We start from the raw sequence: 25,727 nt of genomic DNA, 5'->3' as shown, positions 1-25,727 counted from the left end.
ACCCCTGTGAATGGGCCTCCGCCGATCCGGAGTGCAATTGACCGGAAACGTGATTGGATGAGGTTCTACGATTGATCACATCGTTTCTCTCTGTTTACTTCCTAGGTCCCCATGCGAGCGAGGGAAGTCCCAATGATGACATCACCAATACTACATTGTTATGATGACATCATTCATTCATTAATGGCTAAAAAGAGTATTTCAACTGTTTATGATACACTGTTAATATGTAATGACTACTATCTCTCTTTGAGTACTCATGTAACATTAACAATGTCATTTAGTAACTTATTTTTTTTATTATATTTTTATTTGAACAGGTTATATAAACTATTACTTAAATTATACTATGACTATATAATTTATTATGTACCCCAATTTTCCACAGTAATAAAACATCCTTTATTTTTCATTGTGATTGTTTTATTTGAACAGGTTATATAAACTATTTATTTAATTATACTATGACTATATAATTTATTCTGTACCCCAATTTTTCATACCAATAAAATATCTACAGAAGTTTACTATGAAAGTTCATTACTTAATATAAGCATGAAGTTGTTCCTTTACAACGATGATGAAAGTTTGATCTGATGTAATTAATCAAAAGTTGTATATAAATAAAAGGACACTTTTTAATAATAAAACAAAATCACTTTATTTAGTTTCACAGAACATAATATATTATGCAAGAGTATATTACAAAAATAAATCAAAAGTTTTACATTGATTTTATTGAAAATAGTTTTAAGTAAACATTGTGGAGATACACACTTGTAACTTGTACACATGACACTTTTGAAAGAAAAAAGAACAACACACAAAACGTAGAACAATAAAACTTGTACACAATAAAACACACAATTTACAACGGGCCAGCCGTTCCCTCCTCTGATCCATCCACAACAGACACAAAATGTTCATAGTCTCTAAATACTATGTTCCCCAGTCCCTTGGAGGCTGAACGGTTGATTGAAGGGCAAAATGGGTTTTTTTTTGTACTTTTTGTCCCTGAATTGTTTGCTCGCACACCCTGCAGGTCGGGAGATGCTGCACCCTTGTTAGCTTAACGCCCAGGGCCGTGGGAGGATCTGCCATCTTCCTCTTGTACAGTATGGATTTAGACCACGACAATCCTTCCACAGGGTTCTGTCCAGAGGGCGGCTGAACAGCTGGCCTGATGGGCACAGACTGGGTGACCGGGATGGATGCCTGACTAGTAGGCAGTATGGGCTGCGTGGACGAGGGGCCCGCAGACTGGGAGACTGACAGCACAGGCCTGGTGATGGTGGAGGTGGCGGGGATTTTCCTCACTGGCAAGGGCCGTGGTGGTTGAGGAGGGGGCAGTGGTGGTTGAGGAGGAGGCTGTCCCGCCGCCACCAGCTTGTTGGTCCGTCCCTTCAACACCTTTGTGTCGCCTGTGCTGGGCGTGGGGACGTACTCCATCACAGGGTAGTCAGGTGGAGGAAGGACGGCAGGCTGACGCGGTGCAGGAGGCAGCTCTTCAGACGACACTGATGTGATTTTGGAGATGACGGCTGGCTGGCTGGTGGCGTGAAGGTTCACCAGCCTCTCCTGCTGCCGGATAAAGTCCCTCACTGTTTTAGAGTTTATTTTGGGAAGGGGGATGCCTGCCTTACAGAGGATTGGGTCATCCACCAAGACCTGGTGCTGGATCCTCTCATAGGCCTTGAGGATGCTGGTCTTCTCTGGGCTGGGGCGAGAGGCCTGAGGGGAGCGCAGCCACAGAAGCTTGACAAGCATACATGAGGCGGTTGTGCTGCGGGCTGATGTCCTGCTGTGCTGGTGCATACCTTTTTGCCATCTTCACCTTCTGGACCAAGGCGGCGTCAGCAAGGTCATCCCTCTTAGTGCGGCAGTACAGCCTGTTACCCCAGTGTGTGCGGTATAGCTGTTGGTACTTCTGTGGCTGCTTGTTGTGCTCCTCCACCACATTCCAGGCCTCGAGGACCCGGTTCCTTTGCGCGGTGTTGAGGAGCAACTTCTGGTCTGTCAAGCCGACCTCCACCAGTGCAGCACAGAATGCCTCCAGCTTTTGAAACCCCGGCAGAGGATTGTCACTGCAGACATCCTCCTGTAAAACATACACAGAGACACACACACACACACACAAAGAAAATTAGGTAAGTTCCAATGCATACAATGTCTTGTTTTTCAACATTGATTACTGTATTCTTTTCTATCAGACAAGTAGATACTCTACTCACAAAGGCAGGGGGGTTGACTGTAGCAGTCTCACTGCTGGTAAGAGTCATGTGGGGCTGGACAGTAGGATGGTCCTCGTCGCTTTGGTACGCCTCGTCTGATTCGTCGTCCGAGTCAGCCTGCCCAGGCTGAATGACCTCCTCCTCCGGCCCAGGACCGTCATTGACAATGCCCTCAAGAGAGAAGGCCTCCCCTGTGCTTTGGCTGAAAAGATATTCAAGACCAAGCAGCTCATTTGACTGGACGGCGGCCGGGGCCCTGAAGTTCTCTTCCACCGTCTCGCCAAACAGCTGCTTGCAGCGGGAGTTAAGGCGGTCAATGAGCGGCGCCGAGTAGACTCGGCTGTGCCGGCCTCTGCCCCCAAACACTGCATCCGAGCTCCGGTCAGAGTTCCACCTGGCGATCCCACTGATGAGGTAGACCTGGTAAGGCCGTGCCGCACATTGGGGACCTGAACATCACAACAACAGGTATTATCAGAATGAAAGAAAAGAGACGTGTGTTGTTTGCTGTTAAACAAGTATTTTTCCCCCTTAGATTACCTGGAATCATATGGGGCAGCGCCTTATGGAACCCCCCCAGGCTGTTGCTCCCACGCAGGCATTAATAATACGGGAGGTCCACATCGTTGATGGTCGTGGTACGGGCAACCCTGTACATGGCCATGCCTGGTGGGTCTTGGATGCATTCCAGGTGTCGCTGCTGGCTGGCCCACATCTCATCAATTGCTGCTGTAAACACAAAAATCCACAGACATGCATGATGAGCTCTTGTCATTTTGCACATATTGTGTTTGTGTGTGTGTGTGTGTGAGAGAGGTGTTTTTCCTTACCAGGGGACTTGAAGAGGCTGACCCCGCTCTCGTCGAGCCCTGCTGGACCCCTGAGCTGTTGAATTACTAGGTGGACAAGACGAAATGTCTCCTGGGCTCCGAGGGTGACACCGGACATGATGCTTGAGCTGGTCCCGGGAGATGTAACGCCGGACAACATTCTCGTCTGTCACGACCTCCATTGTGGCCGGATCTTTGGCCCTGACAGCCCTGATGAGGAGCTGGAGGTCCTCACGGTTATAGGCCAGCACTGCCCCGGCCAGCGCAGACTTGAAGGCGGCGTACTTGGCGTGGGCCTCTGTACGCAGAGCAGCATCAAAGCGGTGAAACCAATGGAAAATATCCAGCCTCACCACCATCCCATCATCCACCCAAGGCTGGAAAAGCGTCTCCACGGCCGTCGGACCCTGTGCCTTGCAGCATCCCCGGTCGATATACAGGATCTTGGGTGTCGGTTGATTGGCAAGCCGGAACCGCTCCACCACGCCACGGCACATGGGCCCCAGCTTTTCTGAGGACTCCTCGCAGGTGAGAACAAAAGACACGATCTGCGAGTACTCGTTGCCGATGCTGGTGAACCACTCGGCCGAGCCCTTGCCCTCCCCAGAGAATTTCTTTACCACCTACAACAAAATAAACACAAAACAGTTTAGTTTAGTTTTGGATAATGTTGCGTTTCTCCGTGAGTACTCGAATGTCGACACACTTGCCTTCTTTGTGGAATCCATTTTCAGGACTGTGCCAAACGTGTAGAGGATCTGGCTTCGGTAGTCCTGCACGTTGTCCGCCTCGGCCAGGAGGAAGGCGTGCCGCAGGAGCTGCGCGCAGTGTAGCTCTCTGGGAGGAGGTGGCGCCTGGAACTCCCCGTGACCCAACGCAGACACGATTCCGCCGGGTTCCACCAAGGCCATGAGGAGCGTGGTGTACAGGTCCTTCCTTTGATGGTAGTTCTCCTTGTGGTTCTCCTGCACCTGCCGCCACACTTTGATCATGGTGTTTCCCTCTGTGCGGTCACGCAGGAGGCAAAGTACTGTTTTGTCCACCCCATGCTTTGCAGTCAACACGGCCGGAAACATGGCCTGATGAGCCTCGCTCAGCTGCTGCAATATTACATCTGACCACTCGCTCCACCCCTGGCAGCCTTGAGGCATGGTCCACAGACAACCACCTCTGTTGCCATGGTGTACCAACCGGACACATCACAGATGTGACGTACCTAAAACAATAAGTAAAACATTATTAGTTACATTATTATTATTAATAAAACATTAATACATTGAGATTAACAATTTTTAATAGATTAAAAATGTGAAAATTGTAAATAACATTAAGAAAGTTAGTAGATGCTGTAACAAAACTATTTAATTGTTAAAAATTCCCAAAGCATTTACTTATGTAAACAAAGGGGACTTTTTTCAATGCATGGATGACAATTTTCTAATAATTGATCTACTTATGTCACTTTGGATGGCAGGAGGCCGATGGTGTAAGTGCGAGCACATCTTTCTGTGTGTTGTGGACACTGTGCCCCCTTAAAAACCAAAAATAAATAGGTACACAATGCGTCTGTCAGCATTCATGTTTGTTAAGTAGTCACTAATTATGTTACTGAAAACACAGGTGTGAAGAGCCTTACCCGGGTATGGTAACCAGACTTGGAGAGGTGTGTGTTGCCTCCAGCCCCAGCGCACTTATCTCCACGGGGACATTTCAAGGAGCACCGCCACATTCTGATGGGGCGCCAGAAGAAAAACCGGCTGCGGAAAAAGGCCTGTGGAGTGGGGATGGCCCCGCTAACGAAGCCGGGTGACTTGGGGGGGGTAAAACCACATCCGGTCTGACTTCAGGACGCGCCGCCTTCTAATGACGCCCTTGATGTCCTTGTAGGTTTGGACAGACGTTAAGAGGCCTCTCTTGCTGTCCTCCTTCAGCCAGGGGATGTCAGGTGATGGGATGCCATTGGGGTCTTCCCACAGCCGCACCCAGCCTTCCAGCTCCACCTGAAAGACACAAGACATACAACACACAACATTTATTAATTTGTGTCACATAATGTGGTGGGGGTTACCAACCAAGGGATTTTCTGAAATGCATTAACATTGCTTGTGTGTGTTATGATTTTACACTTACAGGAGAGTCACTTTGTGACAAAGGGGTGGCAGACACAGGCTGGCTGGTGGAGGTCGATGGTGGTTTCTTTGGGGCGAGCATCAGAGGGTGACTGACCAGGCACTAAGAGAACAGGAGGAGCGTCTGCTGCTTGGGACTCTCACAGGAGGCCTGAAGCGAGGACAGCGTGGGCTTCTGCTGCTTCCTGTGCTTTTCCTTCTTGCTGGTAGACCGAGGAGACTGCTCGAGATGCTCTAGGGTTGCTGGCACGCTGATGGATGATGGCGGCTGTTCGGGAACCCCTACCGACACAGGCTGGGTGGAGGAGATGGGCAAGGGCTCCTCTTGGCTCTCAAAGGTGACGAGAGCATCCAACAAGACAAAGTCGTCCAGAGCGTCATCGGACCATGACAAGTGGGAGGTGTCAGCTGCTGCTGGGGAAACTTGAAGTGAAGATAATTTAGATCATTTATAATATAAAATTATAAATGTATAATTTAGGTTCTAATACAATAGTATAAACTATGAATTAATCTGTACATTGAATTTAGCATTTAAGATTAGGATGTTGATTATATCCGGCCCATCCTGTTTTTCTGTTTTGGTCAGATTACTGAAACTCTTAATGTTTTTTTTCCTGCCCAAACTGTTTTCTCTATTGTGTTTTAAATGAATCAGATCACAATCCAATCAACCTTACGAATCAACGTCTATGCTACTGATCTGATTAACACAGGATGGGCCGGATACAATCAACATCCTAATCTTAAATGCTAATTTCAACATTGACTTTTACCTTTTGTCTTTAATGGCTCTGGGATGGCTCTTGGAAATAGTTCCTGGCCAGAATCAACATTTTCAATAGTTACTGAAGCCCAGTTACTTGCCCTCAGAGTAGGGATAAAATACATTTTTGGTATTTTGTGTATTTCTTTTTTGTAATAAATGTTTTTCATTGTTGCATACTAATTCTAGTTGTATTATTTGTATTATCTGTGTCCTGTCACTGTTATTCTGCTTGTGCTGTAGAAGCTTCTGTCACCAAAACAAATTCCTCGTATGTGCACAACATACCTGGCAATGAAGCTCTTTCTGATTCCGGTTCTCTTCTTGAAGAGCTGGAAGTGGCAGCAGCAGGAGTGGCATCAGATGAAGGCTTCTGTGAATGAATGAAAGCTTTGTGCTCTTGAAGTTTGTCAACATAGCATGTGTAGTAACAATCACGGCAGTTTAAAATCACCTTAACCTACCTCTCTATCGAGAATATATTTTCTGAAGCGCTTCAGGGATTTGGTGGTGATGTCCTCCTCCTTCATCACCAGCCACTGCCGCACAGAGCAGTACGCCTCCTGAGGCATCTTTCCCTCTTGATCTGTCCCACTGTGCGGGGCAGTCTGAAACACCTTGTGCAGACTGTACACTGTTAATTATTTGACTGTAAATTTACAATAAATTGCAGGTTACCAGTTGCATGACTTTCACAGTAAGTTACCGTATCATTTTTACAGTAAAGTATTGTGAAATGACAGTTGTATACTGTAACTTTACAGTAATTATGCCATCGCATTACTGTGATTTAGCGGTAAGCTGCTGTAGAATTAATGTATTTAACTGTGAAATTACAGTTGCTCTATATGTATTACTGTAATGTAGCAGTAAGCTGCTGTAAAATTAATGTATTTAACTGTGAAATTACAGTTGCTGTCTGTATTACTTTAATTAAGCAGTAAGCAGCTGTAGAATTACTGTACATAACTGTTAATGTCTATTGATTACTGTGATTTAGCATAAATGATGGACCAAACAAAACTAATAAAAACAGTGATTTAACTTTTATTTTTTAGAAGTAAAATACAATTTAATCACAGGAATAAAACACCTGGTAACAGGGATTAACAGTGGGTAACAGGAATGTGTGTCAAAAGAACGAGAAAAGAGATTGATGGAGAGAGAGGGAAGAAAAGACAATAGAGAGGGTTGCAGGTGTCTCTCTCCTTCCCTTGCGGTTGGTACCAGCATAGTGTGGGCTCCATTCACTATACACAAAAGATAAGAAAGACAAAAAGTTTAAGTTACTCTGTGGTGGACTGGCTCCCTGTTAAGTATGGTACTCGCGTTGTAACACTAATCCTAAAATGTCTAAAACTATTTTTTTTAAATCATGTGAATAGTCCTATATCAATTCATATTAAATCAACAAATCAGAGGACTCTAGATACAGATTCAGATACAGTGTTTCGTTCGTCCGTTCTGAAGTTGGAACACCGCTTACATTATATTGACAAGACATCCATTCGAAGTCAATGAGCTTCCTTATCAGAGTGCAGACTTGCTGGTTCATGTGACCTCTCTGCCTCTTAGATTTTGTTCCCGTCTCTGGGTTGATGCCCAAGAAGCACCTATAATCAAAAAGACAGAAGAAAGCTGTTAATTTATGTGCGATACAAAAAGGTGTCAGTTCCCAGTCACCACCTTCAGTGGGTTACTGCTGTTGGCAGTACAGAGTCAAACTAAAGTTAGCACAGTTTTAACAAGGTGACATTACTGTAATTCAGAAAATAAAATAAAAAAATTCATGGAACTGAACTGAAAATCATTTCCATTACAAACAGTCAAGAATAGACCCTCAACAAAGAAGAGGTGTGTGATTTAACCAGGTAAAGCATTAGCACACAACAATTTACATCATTTACATGTACTGTTTGCAGAGGATGGAGTAAAAGCCTGTTGTCTGTCCATCTCCCTATGTCTGTTTCTGCTTGTACTCTTCCTCCTAGAATTATTACCCATTCACAGATGATGTGATAAACACATTTTATATCTTAAATCTTTTTCACAATAAAGCACCCAGTAGTTTTCACCGGCACAGACACACAAGTTAAGTCTGCAAGACACCACTTGTTTGAGGGGGAGAAAGGGGGGTCATCACCGTTTGGCTGCTGTGGTCCTGAACGGATTGCAAAATACATAAAAATACATCCAAACATTCCTTGTTTAACCCACCAAATAGAAAGCAAGCCCTCAAGTACAAAATTAATGTAGATATTACCTTTGGATAAATTCCAGAGTACAAGCAGCATCTTCAGCATACTTCAAATTAAAATTGTAGTAGCTGGAAAAAATAGCAGCCAGACCAGTTGTAAAGTCAAGGTGAGGTCCCATGACCACTTGACCCTCCAAAGACAGCATCCATGCCCTTGGTTTCATTTTGTCACCTGAAACAAAACCAGATACACTCATCATGGACGTTACACTTAGATCGTTTAAATGAAATTAATACATGAGCATCATACTCAGAACACTACTCACTCTCAGGTTATATTTTTAATAGGGCTGTCAGTTTAAGGCGTTATCAACGGCATTAATGCAAACCCATTTTAATGGCGTCAATTTTTTTATCGTATGATTAACAGCCTTTTTGGCCTAGCAAACATTTTTGTTTTTTTCAATTGCTTTTGCAACAGGACGCAGCATGCACGAGGATGTTTTGTTGCTTCATCGACCAAAGCGCAAGCGGAGACCGGAAACAAAACAATAGGCACGCCACACACACTTGTTTGGGCTTGCGAGCTGGCCAAATAGTTGGTTAACGATACGTTTTGAGTGGATGACGAGCACGAGACGCCGAAATGGATGCCAGTAAGATTCTGAATGGAAAGTTTACTTTTAAAAAGTTGCCAAATGGTTCAATTGACAAGACCAAAGTGATCTGTGTGTTTTGTAGGGGTGTAACGGTACATGTATTCGTATTGAACCGTTTCGGTTCGAAGCTTCCGGTTCGGTACGCATACAAACCGAACGATTGTTTGGACCATTTTTCCTGCCGGCAAAATTCGTGCTGACGCGGTCAACACAACGTTGCGCAACATCAAATGGCAAGCGTAATGAATGCAGAACGAAACTGCGCTATAAATGTGCTTCACGGATCGTTTATCAGTTCGGACCAGCAACATCTGTGCAGCGCGAGCCGATCTCGACCAAGCGACACTGTTACTACACAGCGCTAAGAGATCCGGTAAAGAAAACATTTGAATTCGCCACTGAGGTAATAACATCGCTGCGAGATCTAGTGAGATGCATTCACATTTCTCCGTTATTAACCGCAGATCTCTATTAGATCAAACAGCGCTGTCATGGAAACCAGGAGAAACATTGTGCCGTGAATGAACTTTACGTCCACAGACCAGCAACATTCACCATGGATTTAATATAGTAACACTAACTGTAACCAGTTTGGCTGGAATGGTGAAATGCTTTCAAGTACTTCACACATCTTTTACCAGCACTTCAAAATTCAAATATTATATAAATAAATATATATTTAAATGTTATTTTTAATGTGATGACCAAAACATTATTTGTTCACCCTTCAAAGATGACCCCCATTTATAAACCTGAAAGTTTCAAGATCTAGGAAAACTCACTTATTTAAAAATATTTTTTCTTTAAACAAATAGGAAATTTCTCTGGCATTTCTTTCTTTTTGCTGTATCGAAAACGTACCGAACCGTGACTTTAAAACCGAGGTACGTACCGATTTTTGTGTACCGTTACACCCCTAGTGTTTTGTCATTGTGAACTGAGCTATCACCATCGCAGCACGTCCAGTCTGAAACACCACTTGATGATGGCCAAAGCACAAACATAGCTGATGCGAATTCTGCACCTTTAGACATTTAGAATTAGTGGTGCACGATATATCGGCCGCCATTATAACATCGGCCGATATGATCCATTTTTTACACATCAGTATCGTTTGACAGCACTAATTTTTTTGTATATAAGGGGACTATAATGGAAATTTATTTTTGGTGCTCAAAGTGCAAAAAAACAACAACACATTTGAAAAACTCAACAGCAATGTCTCTTTCCAGAAATCATGACCTGTTGTACTTAAAGGAGTAGTTCACTTTTAAAAAAAACTTTTGCTGATAATTTACTCACCCCCATGTCATCCAAGATATCGATGTTATTCTTTCTTCAGTCGAAAAGAAATTAAGGTTTTTGATGAAAACATTCCAGGTTCAAACTACCAAACGGTTCAAGGTCCAAAAGACAGTTTCAGTGCAAACTGCAAACTGTTCAAAGGGCTTTAAATGATTTCAGACGATGAATAAGGGTCTTATCAAGCGAAACGATTGCTCAAATGGTCGCCTTGCTCTGTTCTGTGATGCACGTTTGTGACTCTCCTGTTCGAACTCCTTCATCAAAATGAACAAATTTTTTTCCGAGTCAATTTGTTAATTTCGTTCTTTGAATGAACCAAATGACTGTTACCATATAGAGAAAAATCCTGTTTTCATCAAAAACCTTCATTTCTTTTCGACTGAAGACAGAATGACATGGATATCTTGGATGACATGGGGGTGAGTAAATTATCAGCAAAAGTTTTTTTTTAAAAGTGAACTACTCCTTTAAGATAATCCAGACCTTATTGTGAGCAGTTTCATGTAGGAACTATCAGTTGAAAGAAAATAGTCACTACATGAAACTGCTCACAACAAATCTGTGGATGACTTGACAGAATACATTCAAAATGAGGAAGACATCAACATTACCTTAAACAATCAAGCGAGGGGTGCTTGGTAGCATCACAGTCCCTTCTACATCAGTGGCTGTGGCACAAGGCTGCAAAAATATGAGTGGAATAAGATTCAACTGTTAATAATATTTACCTATAGTAGCTCTAGTCAATTTGCGAACAAATCTTCCCTTGGCCCCCATTGATTTATCTTAGATTAGGCAGTAAACATTTGGTAAAGTTGAATTTGATCATGACAATGTGACAGGTTTCTTTGGACTGATGAGCAGTTGGCACCTGTATGAATGGTGAAGTGTAGAGTGAAGCGCTTTGTGTGGTCAGAAAACTAGAAAGATGCAATATAAGTACACTCCAATTATCATTTACCAAAAAACAAAAGGCCTAATGCTTGTGTTAATGTGAGTAAAATATACTTACATCAACATCAAGCACAATAGCATCCGTAGGCTCTTTAAAGTATGCCATTAGAAGGAGAAGAATGCATGTAGCCTTGTCTGAAGACTCCGGTTCAAAACAAGCCAAAACGTCTTTCACGCCTTGATGACAGTTGACTTCTTTGCAAAACTTCAGAATGGTGTTGAATTTGTTCTCCAGGGCCTCTCGAAACTTCACGAGGATGGAGACATCGGTCAGAAGAGTAAAGTGGGAACATATACCTGAAGATAATGGAGTAGAAGTGCTGCTGAATCTTTGTTGTAATTATATGCAGGTACTCTTTGGATGCTTCAGGTACATTGTATTGGTGGAATATAGCCTCAAAAACGAGCGAGTGTATTTTTGCCAGTATATGCTCACTTTTCTGTTCAAACAACTTATAACTTATACATTTTACATAATGACCCATCCCTTTAACTCATTATTGTAACAAAATAAAAGAAAGATATTGTGGACAATGGCCCTCATTTACCATTCTTGCTTAGAAACGGGCGTATATGTGCATTTTACATTTCAGATGATTGAGACTATACTCCACCCATGCAATGAGCCATGTGCTTCACAAGATGGAATAGGGCAAAAATACCTCTTGGTGAAAAGAGAAAAGGCCATTCCTCCTTAACAACTGCAATGGCTGGCGCAGGTACACTATTAAGATAGCGTCGCTGGATGATATAGGTCTTCTCCATCAGAGGTTCTGCTCTCTCAGCACCACTCATGCCTTCCTCTGAGTATATTTTGAGGAGATTACTTTTAATGCCATCTAATGATTCCTCAGTTTCGCCAAAAGGAACTTCCACAGGACACCACCTTACACAGCCGTACTGATCTACAGGGCCTCTTGTCATCCCTCTGCCTTCATCTGGTACCTGACTATGCGTCCTCTCTCTGCGTCGTCTCACTAGAGTATTGTTCCTGGTTTTATATTCCACCCTAGTTTTTAATTGCTGCAAAAAAGAATGACAACCATCTCCAAGGATGTCTCCATTTTTTGCAATGTCAGCAAAACATTTTGGATGGCTCCTTACAATGCTTCGAGCAATGTTGTGACACATTGTTCTGTTTGGGTTAGGGTCATGATCCAACATCTGATCAACCACTGCCCTGACCATTTCCTTTCTATCGCTTGGTGATGGTCTTGATTTATTTGTTAGCGCCTTTCGAATAGCTGCTGGCATCCTATCCCAGTTGACCTCAAAGGCTACATGCCATGGTCTGCCAAGGGGCAAGGATGGAGACGAAATGGTGTCTTGAGTGCATGGGAAGTTGGAAGGAGTGTTTAAAGAGCTGGGGACAACGGTTGGAGTGACAGGAACCAGTTCCAGTTGAACTATTGCGAGTCCTACAATTAAGAGAACAGATAATTACATGAAGGGAGTGAGAAAATACTCCATCTGTGTTTGATTATCGCTCTGAATCGGATCTGGATGTGATCTTTGACAAAAAAAAATATTTTCTGATTTTCACTTTTTTTTTTTTTTTACTTTAATCCTCAGTTCCCTAAAACTCAACTACCGTATTTTCCGCACTATTATAATCCGGAGCGCGTTATATATGGATCAATTGGTTAATAACGCTCCACGTTATTAAATTCGCCCGCGAACTCACGCTCGTGTCCATCTTATGCCCGCTCTGTCACACGGCCAGTTCAACCTCGTTTAAATCACTGTCCCCGGCGCTGCTCACGCGTTACAGAATGTTTATAAAGCGCTCCCCGTTCAGCGCTCAACGCAATTTGCTTTGTGCTCCACTCAAATCGGCCCCCGCTGCCTCCAAAAAATGAAAAAAATATGCATGTATTTGTATTTCACTTTTAGTTTAGACCACAGCCTTACCTTACAAAGAACTAAAGACCAACAACAACATTTTCCAAACAGAAATGTTTCATTTCAAATTACAAATTAGGAAAAGCCTAAGAACAGGAATGTAACATTCACAAAAAGTCCTGTAAAATTAAACGATACAATGCAAGCAACTTTAGTCAGGCGGGGAAAAGACATGGAGTTTTCTCGTGGTGTGAGCTGAGCGGAGCGGGAAATAGGGCGACGCTCCGTCCTTTAAAAAATGCCGCTCTGCGCTCTGTTCAAGATGCGCCCGCTCGCGGTCCCCTCTCTTGCTCCAGCTACACTCCGCTCACATACTTTGCTGCGAATGTATGTTGTGCCCGCCCCAGCGCGCTTCCTATAAACGCCTCGCCTCCGGCGCCGCGCACTCGCTACATTCCCTTTAGCAGATCTAGTGGATGCATAAAGCAAACCCAGTTGAACGTATGACTGCAGTATCTTATGCGCCTTATAATCCAGTGCGCCCTATATATGAAAAATGTTCTAAAATAGCTCATTCATTGAAGGTGCGCCTTATAATCCGGTGCGCCATATAGTGCGGAAAATACGGTAATATTTCCTTTGTCCACTAATAATTTTTGACACTGAGGGTCTTTTATAAAGATATATTATTCATAAAGATTAAATATGACAATTAACTTTATTTATTGTTATTGCTAATATTGTATAGTATGTATTGTTATTTGTTGTATAATCGCTAATAAAAAAATAAAATTTGTTTACTTTGGGCAAGCAGATTTCTAATCTACTTGACCGACCGAGTAGATGATATATTCATGCTATATTTGCACTTATGTGCTGCCTTTCTTCAAAAAAAAAAATGTTTTACTTAATTTTATGCATTATATTTTTATCTTTATTTTTATTCTATTCTATTTTATTCAACTTTAGATTATTCAACTTTTCAATGGGATAGTATAAAAAATATAGTTACCTTTAAAGCCATTCAGTAACTTTCGACACTGAATAGGTCGAAGGTATTTCTCTATATCTTTTTCTTGAAGCAAAGCAAGGTCTTCCTGGTTTTCCACCCCAAGCTCTTGCAACCCACACAGCAGTGAATAGGCCTTTATCACATTTCCTGGTTTGGAACGTTCGAAATCGCCAAGCAGTGTACTCGCACTTCCGGTGGTTACTTAGTTACCAGATAAACTATGGCTGCCTCCTCTCGCCGGTGCTATTGCAGTGTACCGGGTTGTTCAACATCAAAACAAAGACAGCCATACCTTAGCTTCCATGATTTCCCAAAAGACGAACACCTCCGCAAGGCTTGGGTGAGATTGATAAGGAGGGACGAAGGTCCTTTGTTCCATATAAGTCGGGGTAGTACGTTTGTATGCAGCTTGCACTTTGACGAGGAAAGCATTTACTTCTCGAAAAGTGGGCGGAGGAGACTAAAATCCGGTACTACACCAAGTCGATTTTCGTGGAACAGCTGGGGGGAGACTCGTGTCGATCGGGTTAATGCGCGTTTTGAAGTAACGTTAGTTGAAGAGTCACAGAATAGCGACTCTGCTATAGAGAACGCGGATGAACAGCCCACAGTCGCGGAGGATCAACAACCCGCGGAGGTTTGGGGGCAACAACCCCACAACTGGAGGCTAAGGTCAGAAGTTTAGAAAGCCAACTGAGTGACCTGTCATGCACACTAAACATCAACAGATACTGTGCCACTGACGAGGAATTCCGGTTCTACACCCGTTTTCAATCAGAGAAGGTGTTTTGGTCGTTTTGGGAATCAGTTGCCTCCTCAGCATCTAGGCTAATCTACTGGAGCAGAGCTCAGAGGGCAAGCGATGTCATGGCATTGGAGAAACCAAGCCCGAACCGGAGGCTGGCACTCGTGGATGAACTGTTTCTTTACTGCTGTCGAGTTGCCGTTGGTATGAAGGAGAAGGTGATTGCGGACATATTTGGCATTAGTCTCACTACGGTGAGTAGAATAATAATTACATGGGCCAACTATCTATTCATTGTTTTGGGGTCAGTGCCAATCTGGATGACAAGGGAACAGGTGCAAGCAACAATGCCACCAAAGTTTGCACAGTACTGCCCGAACGTGCGTGTTATTCTGGACTGCACAGAAATCAGATGTGAGGCACCATCATCACTTACCCTCCAGTCAGAAACATTCTCCTCCTACAAGAACACCAACACTTTCAAAGGTCTAATTGGCATTGCCCCATGTGGTGTTATCACCTTTATCTCAAAGCTTTTTACAGGCTCAATATCAGATCGAGAAATTACACGTCAGTCAGGGATCCTCAGCCTGTTTGAGCCTGGAGATGCATGCATGGCTGATAAAGGCTTTGTCATTGACCAGATGCTGTCTGATGTTGGAGCAACCCTCATAATCCCCCCATTCAAAAGAGGTACCAGGTTCAGCAAACAGGACACAGAAAAAACCCAGAACATCGCCCGACTAAGAATCCTGGTGGAGAGAGCCATCAGAAGAGTGAAGGAATATCATATCTGGGACACAACCATTCCTTTGACCCTTTCAGGGTCCGTCAATCAGCTATGGGCAACTTGTTGCCTAATGTCCAACTACCAAGGCCCTCTGGATGTGAAGGGTGATGTCCCAGTGTGAAACCCTTAACAAAGGCATAAGATGAATGATTCAGATTTGTTTGGTTTCATTTTATTGCATTAAAACATGGCATAGCATTTATTATTTATATATATATATAGCATGACATATATACATCTATTATAAAAAATAATTTATGTGAAAATGAATACAATAACATAACATTTATACACTAAAAAAATATCAGACACTCATCTTACATTTATATTTACATGCATTTAATTTACTTTAGTTTCAGGTACGTTTCCATATATGTGGTGAAATAAAATAAGTCAAGTTTACCTTTCATTTCACTGGTCAGCGACTCGTCGAGCCAAATTCGCTCTACTGTGAGGTCACTTTGTGTGGATGTAATGAAATCACACCATTTTAAACCAGTAATGGCTAACTGGCCTTGCTTGCCAGAAATACTTGTGATTTTTTTTTAGTTTGGCCTGACCACCAATGAACTTGACATGTGTAACCTCTGTTATACTGTTAACATCTGGGCATTTCACTTCAGCTAACCCAAAGGGTGGATTTGCAGTGGGATCATACACTTTGGCATCAGGGCTAGCACCGAGGTAAGGCGCATCAGGATTCACAACGAATCCAGAAGGAGCAACACTGACATTGCAAAGGTCACTGTACTGTTGTAAAACGTCTGGCTCAAGGTCAATACCCCTTTTCATAGCAGGTGAAACCCCCTTTATGATCCTGGCTGCGAGAGCCTGACTAGATGACTCCCCTCTAACGCTACAAACTTCGCCGAATCTACTGGAAGTTAGGCGGGGCTGTCGGACTTCCTTCCACAAAGACTGCCCCCTTGTATTCTCTTCAATGATACTTGCACATTTACGGGTTAGTTCTAAACTCTGTAAGTGATAAAACTGCTGACAATTGGGGACAAAATGTAGATGCCGTTCTAATTCTAAGCCACTAATTAATGGAAGTTGTGGAAATGAGGGAGCTTCTGGATGCTTAATGATTTCTCGGGGTATTACTGGTGTGCACTGATAAGAAAGAACTGAACCTCGAGGGACTGGTCCAAATTTAGAGTCCACTAAAGTCAGTTCAGAGAGGCCGTGTAAGATTTTGCAAATGCCAGGTTGTGGCTGATGGCTGCGTAGTTGGGCTCCAACTGACAACACTGCCGGGTCAGGAAGGGGTCCTAAAACACAAGTAACAGAAACCATTCATCAGTTAATAACTGTCAATGATTTACAGTGTAGCTAATCTGATACAAAGAACTATCTGCATGTTCTAATTTTAAAATTGCTGATGTTATCGGACTTTCAGAAATAGTAATAATAATGAATAATTGGATTCAGGTTTAATCATAACGTAGTGCAGACATTATCTTAATTCCATAATGTGCTTAAACAACAATATTGCTGGCCATAAACTGAGACAGTGCTAGACGCGGCGCTAAGGATGTTTACATTACAACTAGTTGAAATGTTCCTCTTGTAAATATATTTCCCTTTCAAATGTGCATTCTGATTAACACATACATTCATTTCCAAACTAACCTGACGAAGTCCAGTGCTCATCTTCTCATTAACAGCGTTTTTCTCTTATTGATCATATTTCATACCAGTTTAATTTACAATCCTAAACTGAATTTTACCTATTTTTTTCTGATAAAAGTTGTTAAAATATGGCTGATTTTTGGTTACCATGATTTAACTATTAACTTGTAGTTTTATTTTGTTTTTTATTTGTAGTAAAACCATGGTCTATCATCATAAGAGCGCAAAAAAAAAAAAAAATGAACGATCCAACAAATTTAATTCATCTTAACAGGCTAACAGCGTGACGAATTTTGGAATAAACGTGTGAATTACAAACAGTGAAATGAAAAATCACTGAAATATTTTATACAAAAAAAAATATTAATTTTGATCTTTATCATCAATGCTCATACACACTGCAGGTCACTAGTGTGGTCACTATTTAGATGAGCACTGACGTGAGATGAAATTTTCACGCATGTTGAGCCATGGCTTATGTTAGATTAAAAACCTACAAGTCCTTTGAGTTTGAAAAATCATGTACACAGTAATCATCAAAATATCTCTTCTCCTGTCTCTTAAAATGAACACCCACAGGATGATTTACAAATCTGACATTTGACATTTACACAATTTGACATTTTCAGAGGCGTTTATTCAACTAGATGTTAACAAAAGCACATTGAAAATACATAACCGGAAGAATCGATACACTGCTTCGAGCAATTCCAGTAATCAATTCTGCCGTGATAAAAGTATATAAGTAAATTACCGTAATTAAAACTTACCAGCGTAAGCGCGATACAGAGTAGATTTGACACTACTGCGTCCTAGCGCCTTTGGCTTTCGTACCACGAGTTCATCCGTGGGTTCGGGACGAATCCCCTGGATCAACACAAAAAGAAATTAAATTCAGTTGCAAATCTGAGAGAGTATCAGTTTAATTCAGCAAACAAGCAATATTGTAGGTGTACATCCTATGCAGGCAACCGCTGCTCTGCAAAATAGAAGGAAACAAATGTATACTGAAATGTGATGTGTGAGTAAATCTAAAATTGCATGTATGGCTATATCTGAGGGACCCAGACAAATTTTATATTATCATGTAAACAATTCATATGGATGAGGTGTAGGATATGGAGACACTGTGCAGAAACATCTACACCAGAATCAGTATTCCAACAGTGTGCACTTACAAACTTTAAAGGCACAACTTGCATCAGACAAACTTACCTGTGTCCTTGGACGGTGCCATGATTGAAGCACACCGGTGCAGGACAGTGGGGTTGGCACAGTTTTCAGCCCCATGGTGCTGTAGTGAGCCGTTTGATACAGGAGTGCAACAACATGGTTGCATAAAGCCATTCCAGCAGCACACGAGCAGGAGCATCCATTTAACTCCACAGGTCTAACAGCATGCAGCACAATCTAGAAATGGAGAACATTTACTTATGGGAAAGTTTGGATGTTTAGCCTGTACAGTAATTAGCATTTATTTGACACTAGGAACATTATTGTAAAACTAGGTTGAACAAAATTAAGGCAACAGCCGAACAAAAAACAAAAGTTACTGATCTGCAACAGCAGATGGAAAAAGAAAAAGAGCATCTGCAACAGCAGAAGAAAGAAAAACAATGAACAAATGCACCTGAACCTTTGTAGGTCTGAAACCATGCTCTATTCACTACACATTACAAGTTTGGGGTAATTTGGTACTGTAGCACTGTCTGGATCCAAACTGTAAATCTGATGAAATCCACCAAGGATCAGAAAGATTAGGTACTATCTACATGATGTCCTGTTGATAAACAAAAGACTACAGAAAGCCAGTAACGCATGTTGACGAGTAAATTAGGAACTAGAGCATGATTTCGGCCTGAACTTCCTGACAATCAATGTAACCTGAAGTGTATGTGGCTCTTCATTCTTTTGCATAGAACGGTAGCAGCTCGCCTGCACTACCACTTCCTCACTCACTAAATCTGACACTGCATTAAAAGGGGGGAAATAGTCACACATCATACTGAAAAAAGATTAAATGTTTAACCACATACAACTTAACCTTTGGCTGTGATTCTTAAACTGCCGCAACGGCATTTCCGAACGTTAATGTAGCCAAAGTGATCATTAAAACATCGGGGCCTGGGCCATTAACGTTAGCTAGCTAGAGGTTACCTCCTCAGGCAAAAGCCACTGACACTGACTGACATACTCAAGTGAAAAAAAGTCACATAACGTTATATTGTTCGAATTATTTAAATAGGATAGGCTGTATTTGAAGTGAACCTTTCTAAGCTGACGACGAATAACAATAGGTTACTGTCGTAACCCCGGTTCTCTGAAACATCGAGTGGAGAGATCCACCTATGGGAAGGGCATCCGTACCTGACCTCTGCAGAAGCATCCAATTGCACCAAGTCTGGCTAGACAGACAGAAGCGCGCGGCCAGTGCCCGATGAGGCCACACCCCTCACCCACGGGCATATAACATCTGGGCGCGCTGCTATTCCTCAGTAAGTATATTCGCTTCTCGTGCGGCAAGCGGGGCAAAGCTGGTGGATCTCTCCACTCGATGTTTCAGAGAACCGGGGTTACGACAGTAACCTATTGTTCTCTTTCATCATCTCGTGTTCGAGATCCACCTATGGGAGAGACATGGACAGCTCCCCGATTGCCCAATACACTCACAGTGAGGTTCTGAAGCCAGAGAAGGACGGTCACCTCAGGGAGGCGGTGCCTGACACGTCCCTTAATCATGAGCCTGCGATGGTGAAACCACACCTAACTAATGTGGACAAGCAGGACATGAAATACGCATGGGACACATGCGAGATAGTAACCCCAACCCACCAAGACATAATCTATACCCGAAAGGGGAAGAAATGATAGGTGACAGGAATGAACATGGCCAGTCAGCCCATTCACTCTTAATGGTATATATATACCAACAGGGTTACAGCAGGGAGGGGCTAAGACGACCCGACCCCTAGAACCGAATGTGCTACCGAGGTACTGGTGACATCCAGCCGGTAGTAGCGCACGAAGGTATGAGGAGAAGCCCAACTGGCAGCGGAGCAGATGTCCTGCAGTGACACTCCCCTAAACAGAGCCCAAGAGGTGGCTAAACCTCTTGTGGAATGAGCTCTGATGCCCCTAGGGGGCTGCACTCTCTTTGCTTTGTAAGCCATGGTAATAGCATCCACAACCCAATGTGAGAGGCGTTGCTTCAAAATTGGACTCCCTAAGTGAGGGGGAGCCCATGAAACAAAGAGCTGGTCGCTCTTCCGGAAAGCATTCGTCCTGGTCATATATGCCTGTAAGGCACGGACTGGACACAGAGCGTTCAGCCTCTGATCCTCTAGAGAGGTAAAAAGGTGGAGGGTGAAAAGCGGACAGCTCCAACACCTCCGAAGTGAACGCAGGGAAGCACTTCGGCATGAAGGCCGGGTTAGGCTTAAGGAAGACCTTATCTCCACTAAGAGAGAACTAGAGCACGAAGGATGAACCGAGAGTGCATGTAGCTAACTGACACGTTTAGCAGATGCCAAGGCCAAAAGCAAAGCTGTCTTGAGAGACAGCAGCTTAAGGGATATACTATCCAAAGGCTCAAAAGGGTGTTGAGACAGAGCTTCCAGCACCATGGAGGTCCCACTCCGGGACAGTTCTCCTGACGACTGGCAAAGAGCGGCGTGCACCCTTCATAAATCTACGGATTAGAGGGTGCTGACCGACGGTCGAGCCCTCAAAACCCACATGACAGGCTGAAATAGCAGCCAAGTGGACCTTAATGGTGGAAAAGGACCTGCCTTTATCCATGAGGTCTTGAAGGAAACACAAAATATCAGGAACTGAACACTGATAAGATGTGAAACCGCGCCCATCGCACCACCCCTCGAACACTTGCCACTTACAGCCATATAAGGGCCGTGTAGAGACGGCCCTGGCATTCTGAATAGTGGTGACCACACGCGGCGAAAGCCCAAGTGCGTTCAGGTTCGTCCTCTCACGGGCCAGGCCCAGAGAGCCAACCTGTCCGGCTGGGGGTGGTAAATCTCACCGTTGGCTTGGGATAATAGATCCGTGCGAACGGGAAGGCACAATGGCTCGGCGTATAACAGAGGGATTATCTCCGCCAGCCACGGTGCTTTGGGCCATCTGGGTGCTATCAGAATGAGAGACAGGCCCTGCTCTCTCACCCTGGCCAATGTGGGAATATCAGGCACAGGGGAGGAAAAGCATACAGGAGCACTCTAGGCCATGGGTGGGCCAGTGCGTCTACCCCGAGGGGCGCGTCCACGTCCCTTAGAGAGAAGAACATAGGACAATGGCAGTTTCCGCGCGAGGCGAATAGATCTACGCTCGCCCGTCCAAATCTCATCCATAGCATTTCCACTATCTGCGGATGAAGACGCCAATCCCGTAGATTGGGTTTCCCCTTGACAGCAGATATGCGCCGACGTTCAGAATGCCTGGGACGTGAGTCGCGCGTAGCGACAAGAAAACCCGTCTGCTCCACACCAAGAGCTTGTGAGCTAGGAGGTGAAGTTTCGACGAGCGCAAGCTGTCCTGACGGTTGATATATGCCACAGCCGTGGTATTGTCGCACCGTACCAGCACATGATGTCCCTGCAGGCGAGGCAGAAAATGATTCAGAGCTTTACAATTGGTAAAAAAGCTCTAAATAATTTATATGTGCTGAACGTAGTCTGTTTGGCCACAGACCGTTCACCGTTTTGCCCTCCTGGGTGGCACCCCAGCCTGTTAAGGATGCATCTGTCGTCACCACTTTCCGCATCGTAACCGCCCCGAGTGGGGTTCCCCGTGCGTAAAAGTCTGCGTTCTTCCAATGGCGCAGGGCTGCAGTGCACGCGCGCGCGTCACTGTAACCGAGCGGCAAAGGTCGCGAATCGGGCTGAAATGTAGCGACAAAACCCATTTCATGAACGCCCTCATCTTAAGGAGTCCTAATGGCACAACTTGGGTGGATGAAGCCATGAGACCCTGCATCCTGAGACATGTGCGATATTGCACTTTCGCCCCTTCTCTGAACTGTGACAGACAGCTCATAGAGAGCGAACGCGCTCTAGAGAGAGACGCGCTCGCATGGCAACCGAGTTCAACTCCAAACCCAGGAAATTGACATTCTGACTGGGCGTGAGATTGCTCTTGCCCACGTTCACTTGGAACCCGAGCGATGTGATGTGCGCGAGCACACGGCCGGTGTCCTGCAACACCTTCTCCTTCGATTCGGCTATGATGAGCCAATCGTCTATGTAAGTCAGGATTCTCAGACCTGTTATTCTCAGAGGCGTTAAGCCCGCCTCCGCGCACAGACAGAAAGACCGGGGACTCAAACTGAGTCCAAATGGAAGAACTGTGAATTCGCAACATATGCCCTGGTAGGCAAAACGAAGAAAATTCCTGTGCGGAGGATAAATGCTTATGTGAAAGAAAGCATCTTTCAGATCGACTGATGTGAACCAGTCGTTCTGTTTTATGGCACGGGCGAGAGCGCCCTGTGTCAGCATTCTGAAGGTGTATTTCCTCAAATGTTTGTTCAACACTCGAAGGTCCAAGATAGGGCGGAGAGAGCCGCCTTTCTTTGGAACCAGAAAATACCGGGAATAAAAACCCTGGTTCATCAGATTGGGGGGTACCACCTGAATCGCTCCCTTGTTTAAGAGAGATGAATTTTCCTCTTCCAGAATGTGAGAAGCTTTCTCTTCCGTGTGAGAAAAGAGAATGCCGTTGAAATGAGAGGGTTTTACTGCGAATTGCAATCTGTAACCCTGCATTATTGTACGCATAACCCACTCGGGAGCCGAAACGGTTCGCCAAGCCGCTTCGTGACTCGCGAGTGTCCCCGCTCGGGACAGAGCAGAGCTGTGTCTTGAGACCAACAGAATTATTTGTGATGCAATGGCGCCATCTCGTGGGCACACTAGAGGCGACATGCGGGGGTTCGGAGGGGTTTCCTCTCTCTGCAGTGAGAAGGGTCTCTCTGCGGAAAGAGGTTTTTCCTCCGAAACGAATTTGTTAGATTCGTTATTATTTGTGTTTGTGTGTTTTGTGTTGGGCAAACACTGCGTGAACTGGGCAAACATAGTGTGGTGTACACTGTGCTAAACTTTACCCACAAGGAGCCCCTTGAAATTGGGGGGGAAAACACACATCTCCTGAACACATGAACTGGGCAGTCTCAAGTGCAGGCAGAAAATACCCATTTTTAAGGATATATAAGAATAGTTTGTTTAAACGTGTATTTAGTTATGTGTTGGGAAACACAATGACCAAGCCTTCCACACACACAACGTGCACTAGAAACACATGGCTTGCAGCCGCAACTGAGCTGTGCGAGCCCAGCTGGTTGATTTGTGAGGCAATGGCGCCATCTTGAGGGTAGACTCGGGGCGACATGCAAGGGATCAGAGAGATTTGCTCTCTATGTTGACACAGATATAAAAATCTGCACGAATTCATTTGATTCGTTTAATAATAGTTTGTGTTTTGTGTTGGGAAACACTGGGGCAAGCCTTTAATAACTGGGTGAGGGAACCAAGTGTGTGCGGTGTGGTAACACTGCTTATGTACTTTCCCTCACAACAGCCCCCCTGTGGCTTGGTAGCCACGAGACGGGATTACCCGACCGTCCGAGGGAGACCCCGTGTCTTTCGGACAAGGGTTCCGGGACCGGGAGAATACGGAGGGCTCGTGGCCCGTGAACGCGGGCTGGAGGCTCCCATGGTGGAACAGCAGGCGGGCTGCTAGCGTTCAGGGCCGCCTTCCTACTCATCAAGGCCCGTGAGACAGTGTTAACAGTCTAGAGGGAGGCTCTAGGCGCGCTTGAGAGCTTCGCGAACACTGGAAAAAACGTTGAAGAGTTGTTTCCTCAGGCTGGGCGGTGGTACCCGCGTTTACCCGTCGTAAATATTCCTATCCTGGTCGGTGGCGCTCTATGGAGCTGGCCACACAATGTTGAGACGAACGGCCGCTCGCTCACAAACTTCCAGGAGGATCGACTGAGGCAAAACCGCGTGAGCGCTAGCTTAGGGTAACGTTAGAAAGACCGCGTCATCCTCGTCGCCGGAACCGTACCGGTTCGTCAACGAGAGTGAGGTTTTCCCGCGAAGATGTCCTCTTCAGGGAATGCGGATTGGGCTGAATACCGCTCAAATATTTTATCTGTGGCGTTCCGGGAGTCCCCCGGTAGCGCGTCATCATCACCGTGTCCCCCATCCGAGTAAGAAATGCCAAGCACGGTGCGCTGGATAGTGCAACTAAAGCCGGCTTTGTAAAAAGCTACATGGGCAGCAATTACAATGACCGCATTTCTCCGGGTTCTCCAAAGCTTCTTGAGCGTGCTAAGCCCAAGCGGACCGCGCAGAACGAGAGGGTCCTTAGCGGCGATGAGAGCACCACACGCGGCCGGGCAGGCTCGTCGTGATGGACTGTTCCCCAGGGGAAGCGGCTGTTTAGACGGTCACATAGCCATGGGTGGGCCAGCGGTGAAGAACTCGGAAAATACGTGGCGGGCAGCCATGTAAGGAGGAGCAGGTGAAGGACAGTGAGAGCTCGGCGGCTCCGGATGCAAAAAACACAGCGGATAGGCTGAAGAAAAACGACTGTCACTCACGTCTGGCGGAGGCTGATCTGGCGATATGTCCTCCTGTAGACTCGAAAGTGGACAGCGTAACGTTAATCCAACCGAACTGTGTCAGTGCAGAGGTCGCGAGAAGCGAATGTCAACTGAGGAATAGCAGCGCGCCCAGATGTTATATGCCCGTGGGTGAGGGGTGTGGCCTCATCGGGCACTGGCCGCGCGCTTCTGTCTGTCTAGCCAGACTTGGTGCAATTGGATGCTTCTGCAGAGGTCAGGTACGGATGCCCTTCCCATAGGTGGATCTCGAACACGAGATGATGAAAGAGAACTAGCTTACTAAACATAACAAGCTAGCGATAGCTCGCCAACAGAACAGAATTCAAGCTACTTACCTCTATAATTGAAGACAAAATTCTCGTAGAAGAACTTGTATCATTTCTCCAACCTGGATGATTTTACCTTTGAGTGTTCATTCACGAGTCGCACCACATCGTCTTGGCCAACTTTTGGGAGATTCGAGAGAGAAGTAGTCCAGCGATAACAGGCAGCCATTTCGAACGCAATAACCGGAAGACGCAGTACACTGCTTCAGCTATTTTTGACGGTTACTTCCGGCGTTCTATTTTGATGCGATAAAGGCCTATTCAGAGTTTCTTCGGAGAGGCCAGGTACGAATGACAGCACCACTTCTTTCATCATTACTTCATCCATTTTCTGAAAAGAGAGTTTGAGCAGACATACAAACAATTCCATTTGGCAAATTACTATAGTTATGTACATAATGTTTGAGCTTTATTACTGCAACAGAATGTCCCTAAAAGAGTGGAACTATATATAACTCAATAATTTCTGACCAAATTAAAAGTTTCCAAGTTTACTGCACTTTTCAGCCACACTGTCCCTTTTCCATGTTGATTACAAACAAATTATGTTTACTAAACACTTTAACTTTCTGAGGGCTATTTCACAAAACCAAGATAGCGGATTAAGCCGGAATTTTTCAGATATCCTGGCTGAATTAAGCCGGGACTCGGTTTCACGAAAGCAGTAGCA

At 44.5% G+C, this 25,727-nt stretch overlaps 3 protein-coding genes and 2 pseudogenes across 4 annotated transcripts; 1 reads left to right on the top strand and 4 right to left on the bottom strand.

The window, feature by feature from the left end:
• Positions 1 to 750: 750 nt before the first annotated feature.
• Positions 751 to 3,680, bottom strand: LOC120461514 (uncharacterized; annotated as a pseudogene). Its single transcript, XR_016146015.1, has 4 exons — positions 3,062 to 3,680; positions 2,772 to 2,960; positions 2,232 to 2,680; positions 751 to 2,098 (listed from the first exon to the last, which is right to left on the bottom strand). The product of XR_016146015.1 is annotated as an uncharacterized LOC120461514 (transcript).
• A 1,612-nt stretch (positions 3,681 to 5,292) lies between these two features.
• Positions 5,293 to 6,528, bottom strand: LOC148997151 (uncharacterized). Its single transcript, XM_089132809.1, has 3 exons — positions 6,421 to 6,528; positions 6,245 to 6,329; positions 5,293 to 5,613 (listed from the first exon to the last, which is right to left on the bottom strand). Exons 1-3 carry the CDS (start codon positions 6,526 to 6,528, stop codon positions 5,294 to 5,296), a joined length of 513 nt encoding a protein of 170 aa, XP_088988935.1. The 3' UTR covers position 5,293.
• On the bottom strand, positions 6,526 to 25,385 carry LOC120461550 (uncharacterized). Its single transcript, XM_039649781.2, is given in 8 exon segments — positions 6,526 to 7,206; positions 7,443 to 7,569; positions 8,220 to 8,385; positions 10,729 to 10,798; positions 11,130 to 11,368; positions 11,734 to 12,489; positions 13,926 to 14,054; positions 25,319 to 25,385. Coding segments are annotated over 8 exon segments (1,557 nt in total). The 3' UTR covers positions 6,526 to 7,203.
• Positions 14,087 to 15,581, top strand: LOC148997150 (uncharacterized; annotated as a pseudogene).
• Positions 15,941 to 25,101, bottom strand: LOC148997149 (uncharacterized). Its single transcript, XM_089132794.1, has 4 exons — positions 25,067 to 25,101; positions 18,308 to 18,502; positions 17,863 to 17,959; positions 15,941 to 16,731 (listed from the first exon to the last, which is right to left on the bottom strand). Exons 2-4 carry the CDS (start codon positions 18,437 to 18,439, stop codon positions 15,941 to 15,943), a joined length of 1,020 nt encoding a protein of 339 aa, XP_088988920.1. The 5' UTR covers positions 18,440 to 18,502; positions 25,067 to 25,101.
• Positions 25,386 to 25,727: the final 342 nt, after the last annotated feature.

The sequence above is a fragment of the Pimephales promelas genome, chromosome 2 (assembly GCF_988280905.1).
Source record: "Pimephales promelas chromosome 2, fPimPro1.hap1.1, whole genome shotgun sequence".
Taxonomy (NCBI): Eukaryota; Metazoa; Chordata; class Actinopteri; order Cypriniformes; family Leuciscidae; genus Pimephales; species Pimephales promelas.
This window is presented reverse-complemented; position numbering and strand designations above follow the sequence as displayed.

Bases quoted from the DNA above. Each gene is read 5' to 3' on its own strand.
- LOC148997149 (XM_089132794.1), bottom strand. From the start codon at position 18,439: ATGGCTTTATGCAACCATGTTGTTGCACTCCTGTATCAAACGGCTCAC. The intron at 17,960-18,307 runs GTAAGTTTGTCT...GTGTTGATCCAG, and splicing joins GGCACCGTCCAAGGACACAG to GGGATTCGTCCCGAACCCAC. The intron at 16,732-17,862 runs GTAAGTTTTAAT...CTTGTGTTTTAG, and splicing joins TCTGTATCGCGCTTACGCTG to GACCCCTTCCTGACCCGGCA.
- LOC148997151 (XM_089132809.1), bottom strand. From the start codon at position 6,528: ATGCCTCAGGAGGCGTACTGCTCTGTGCGGCAGTGGCTGGTGATGAAG. The intron at 6,330-6,420 runs GTAGGTTAAGGT...ATTCATTCACAG, and splicing joins AATATATTCTCGATAGAGAG to AAGCCTTCATCTGATGCCAC. The intron at 5,614-6,244 runs GTATGTTGTGCA...CTTCACTTCAAG, and splicing joins AGAAAGAGCTTCATTGCCAG to TTTCCCCAGCAGCAGCTGAC.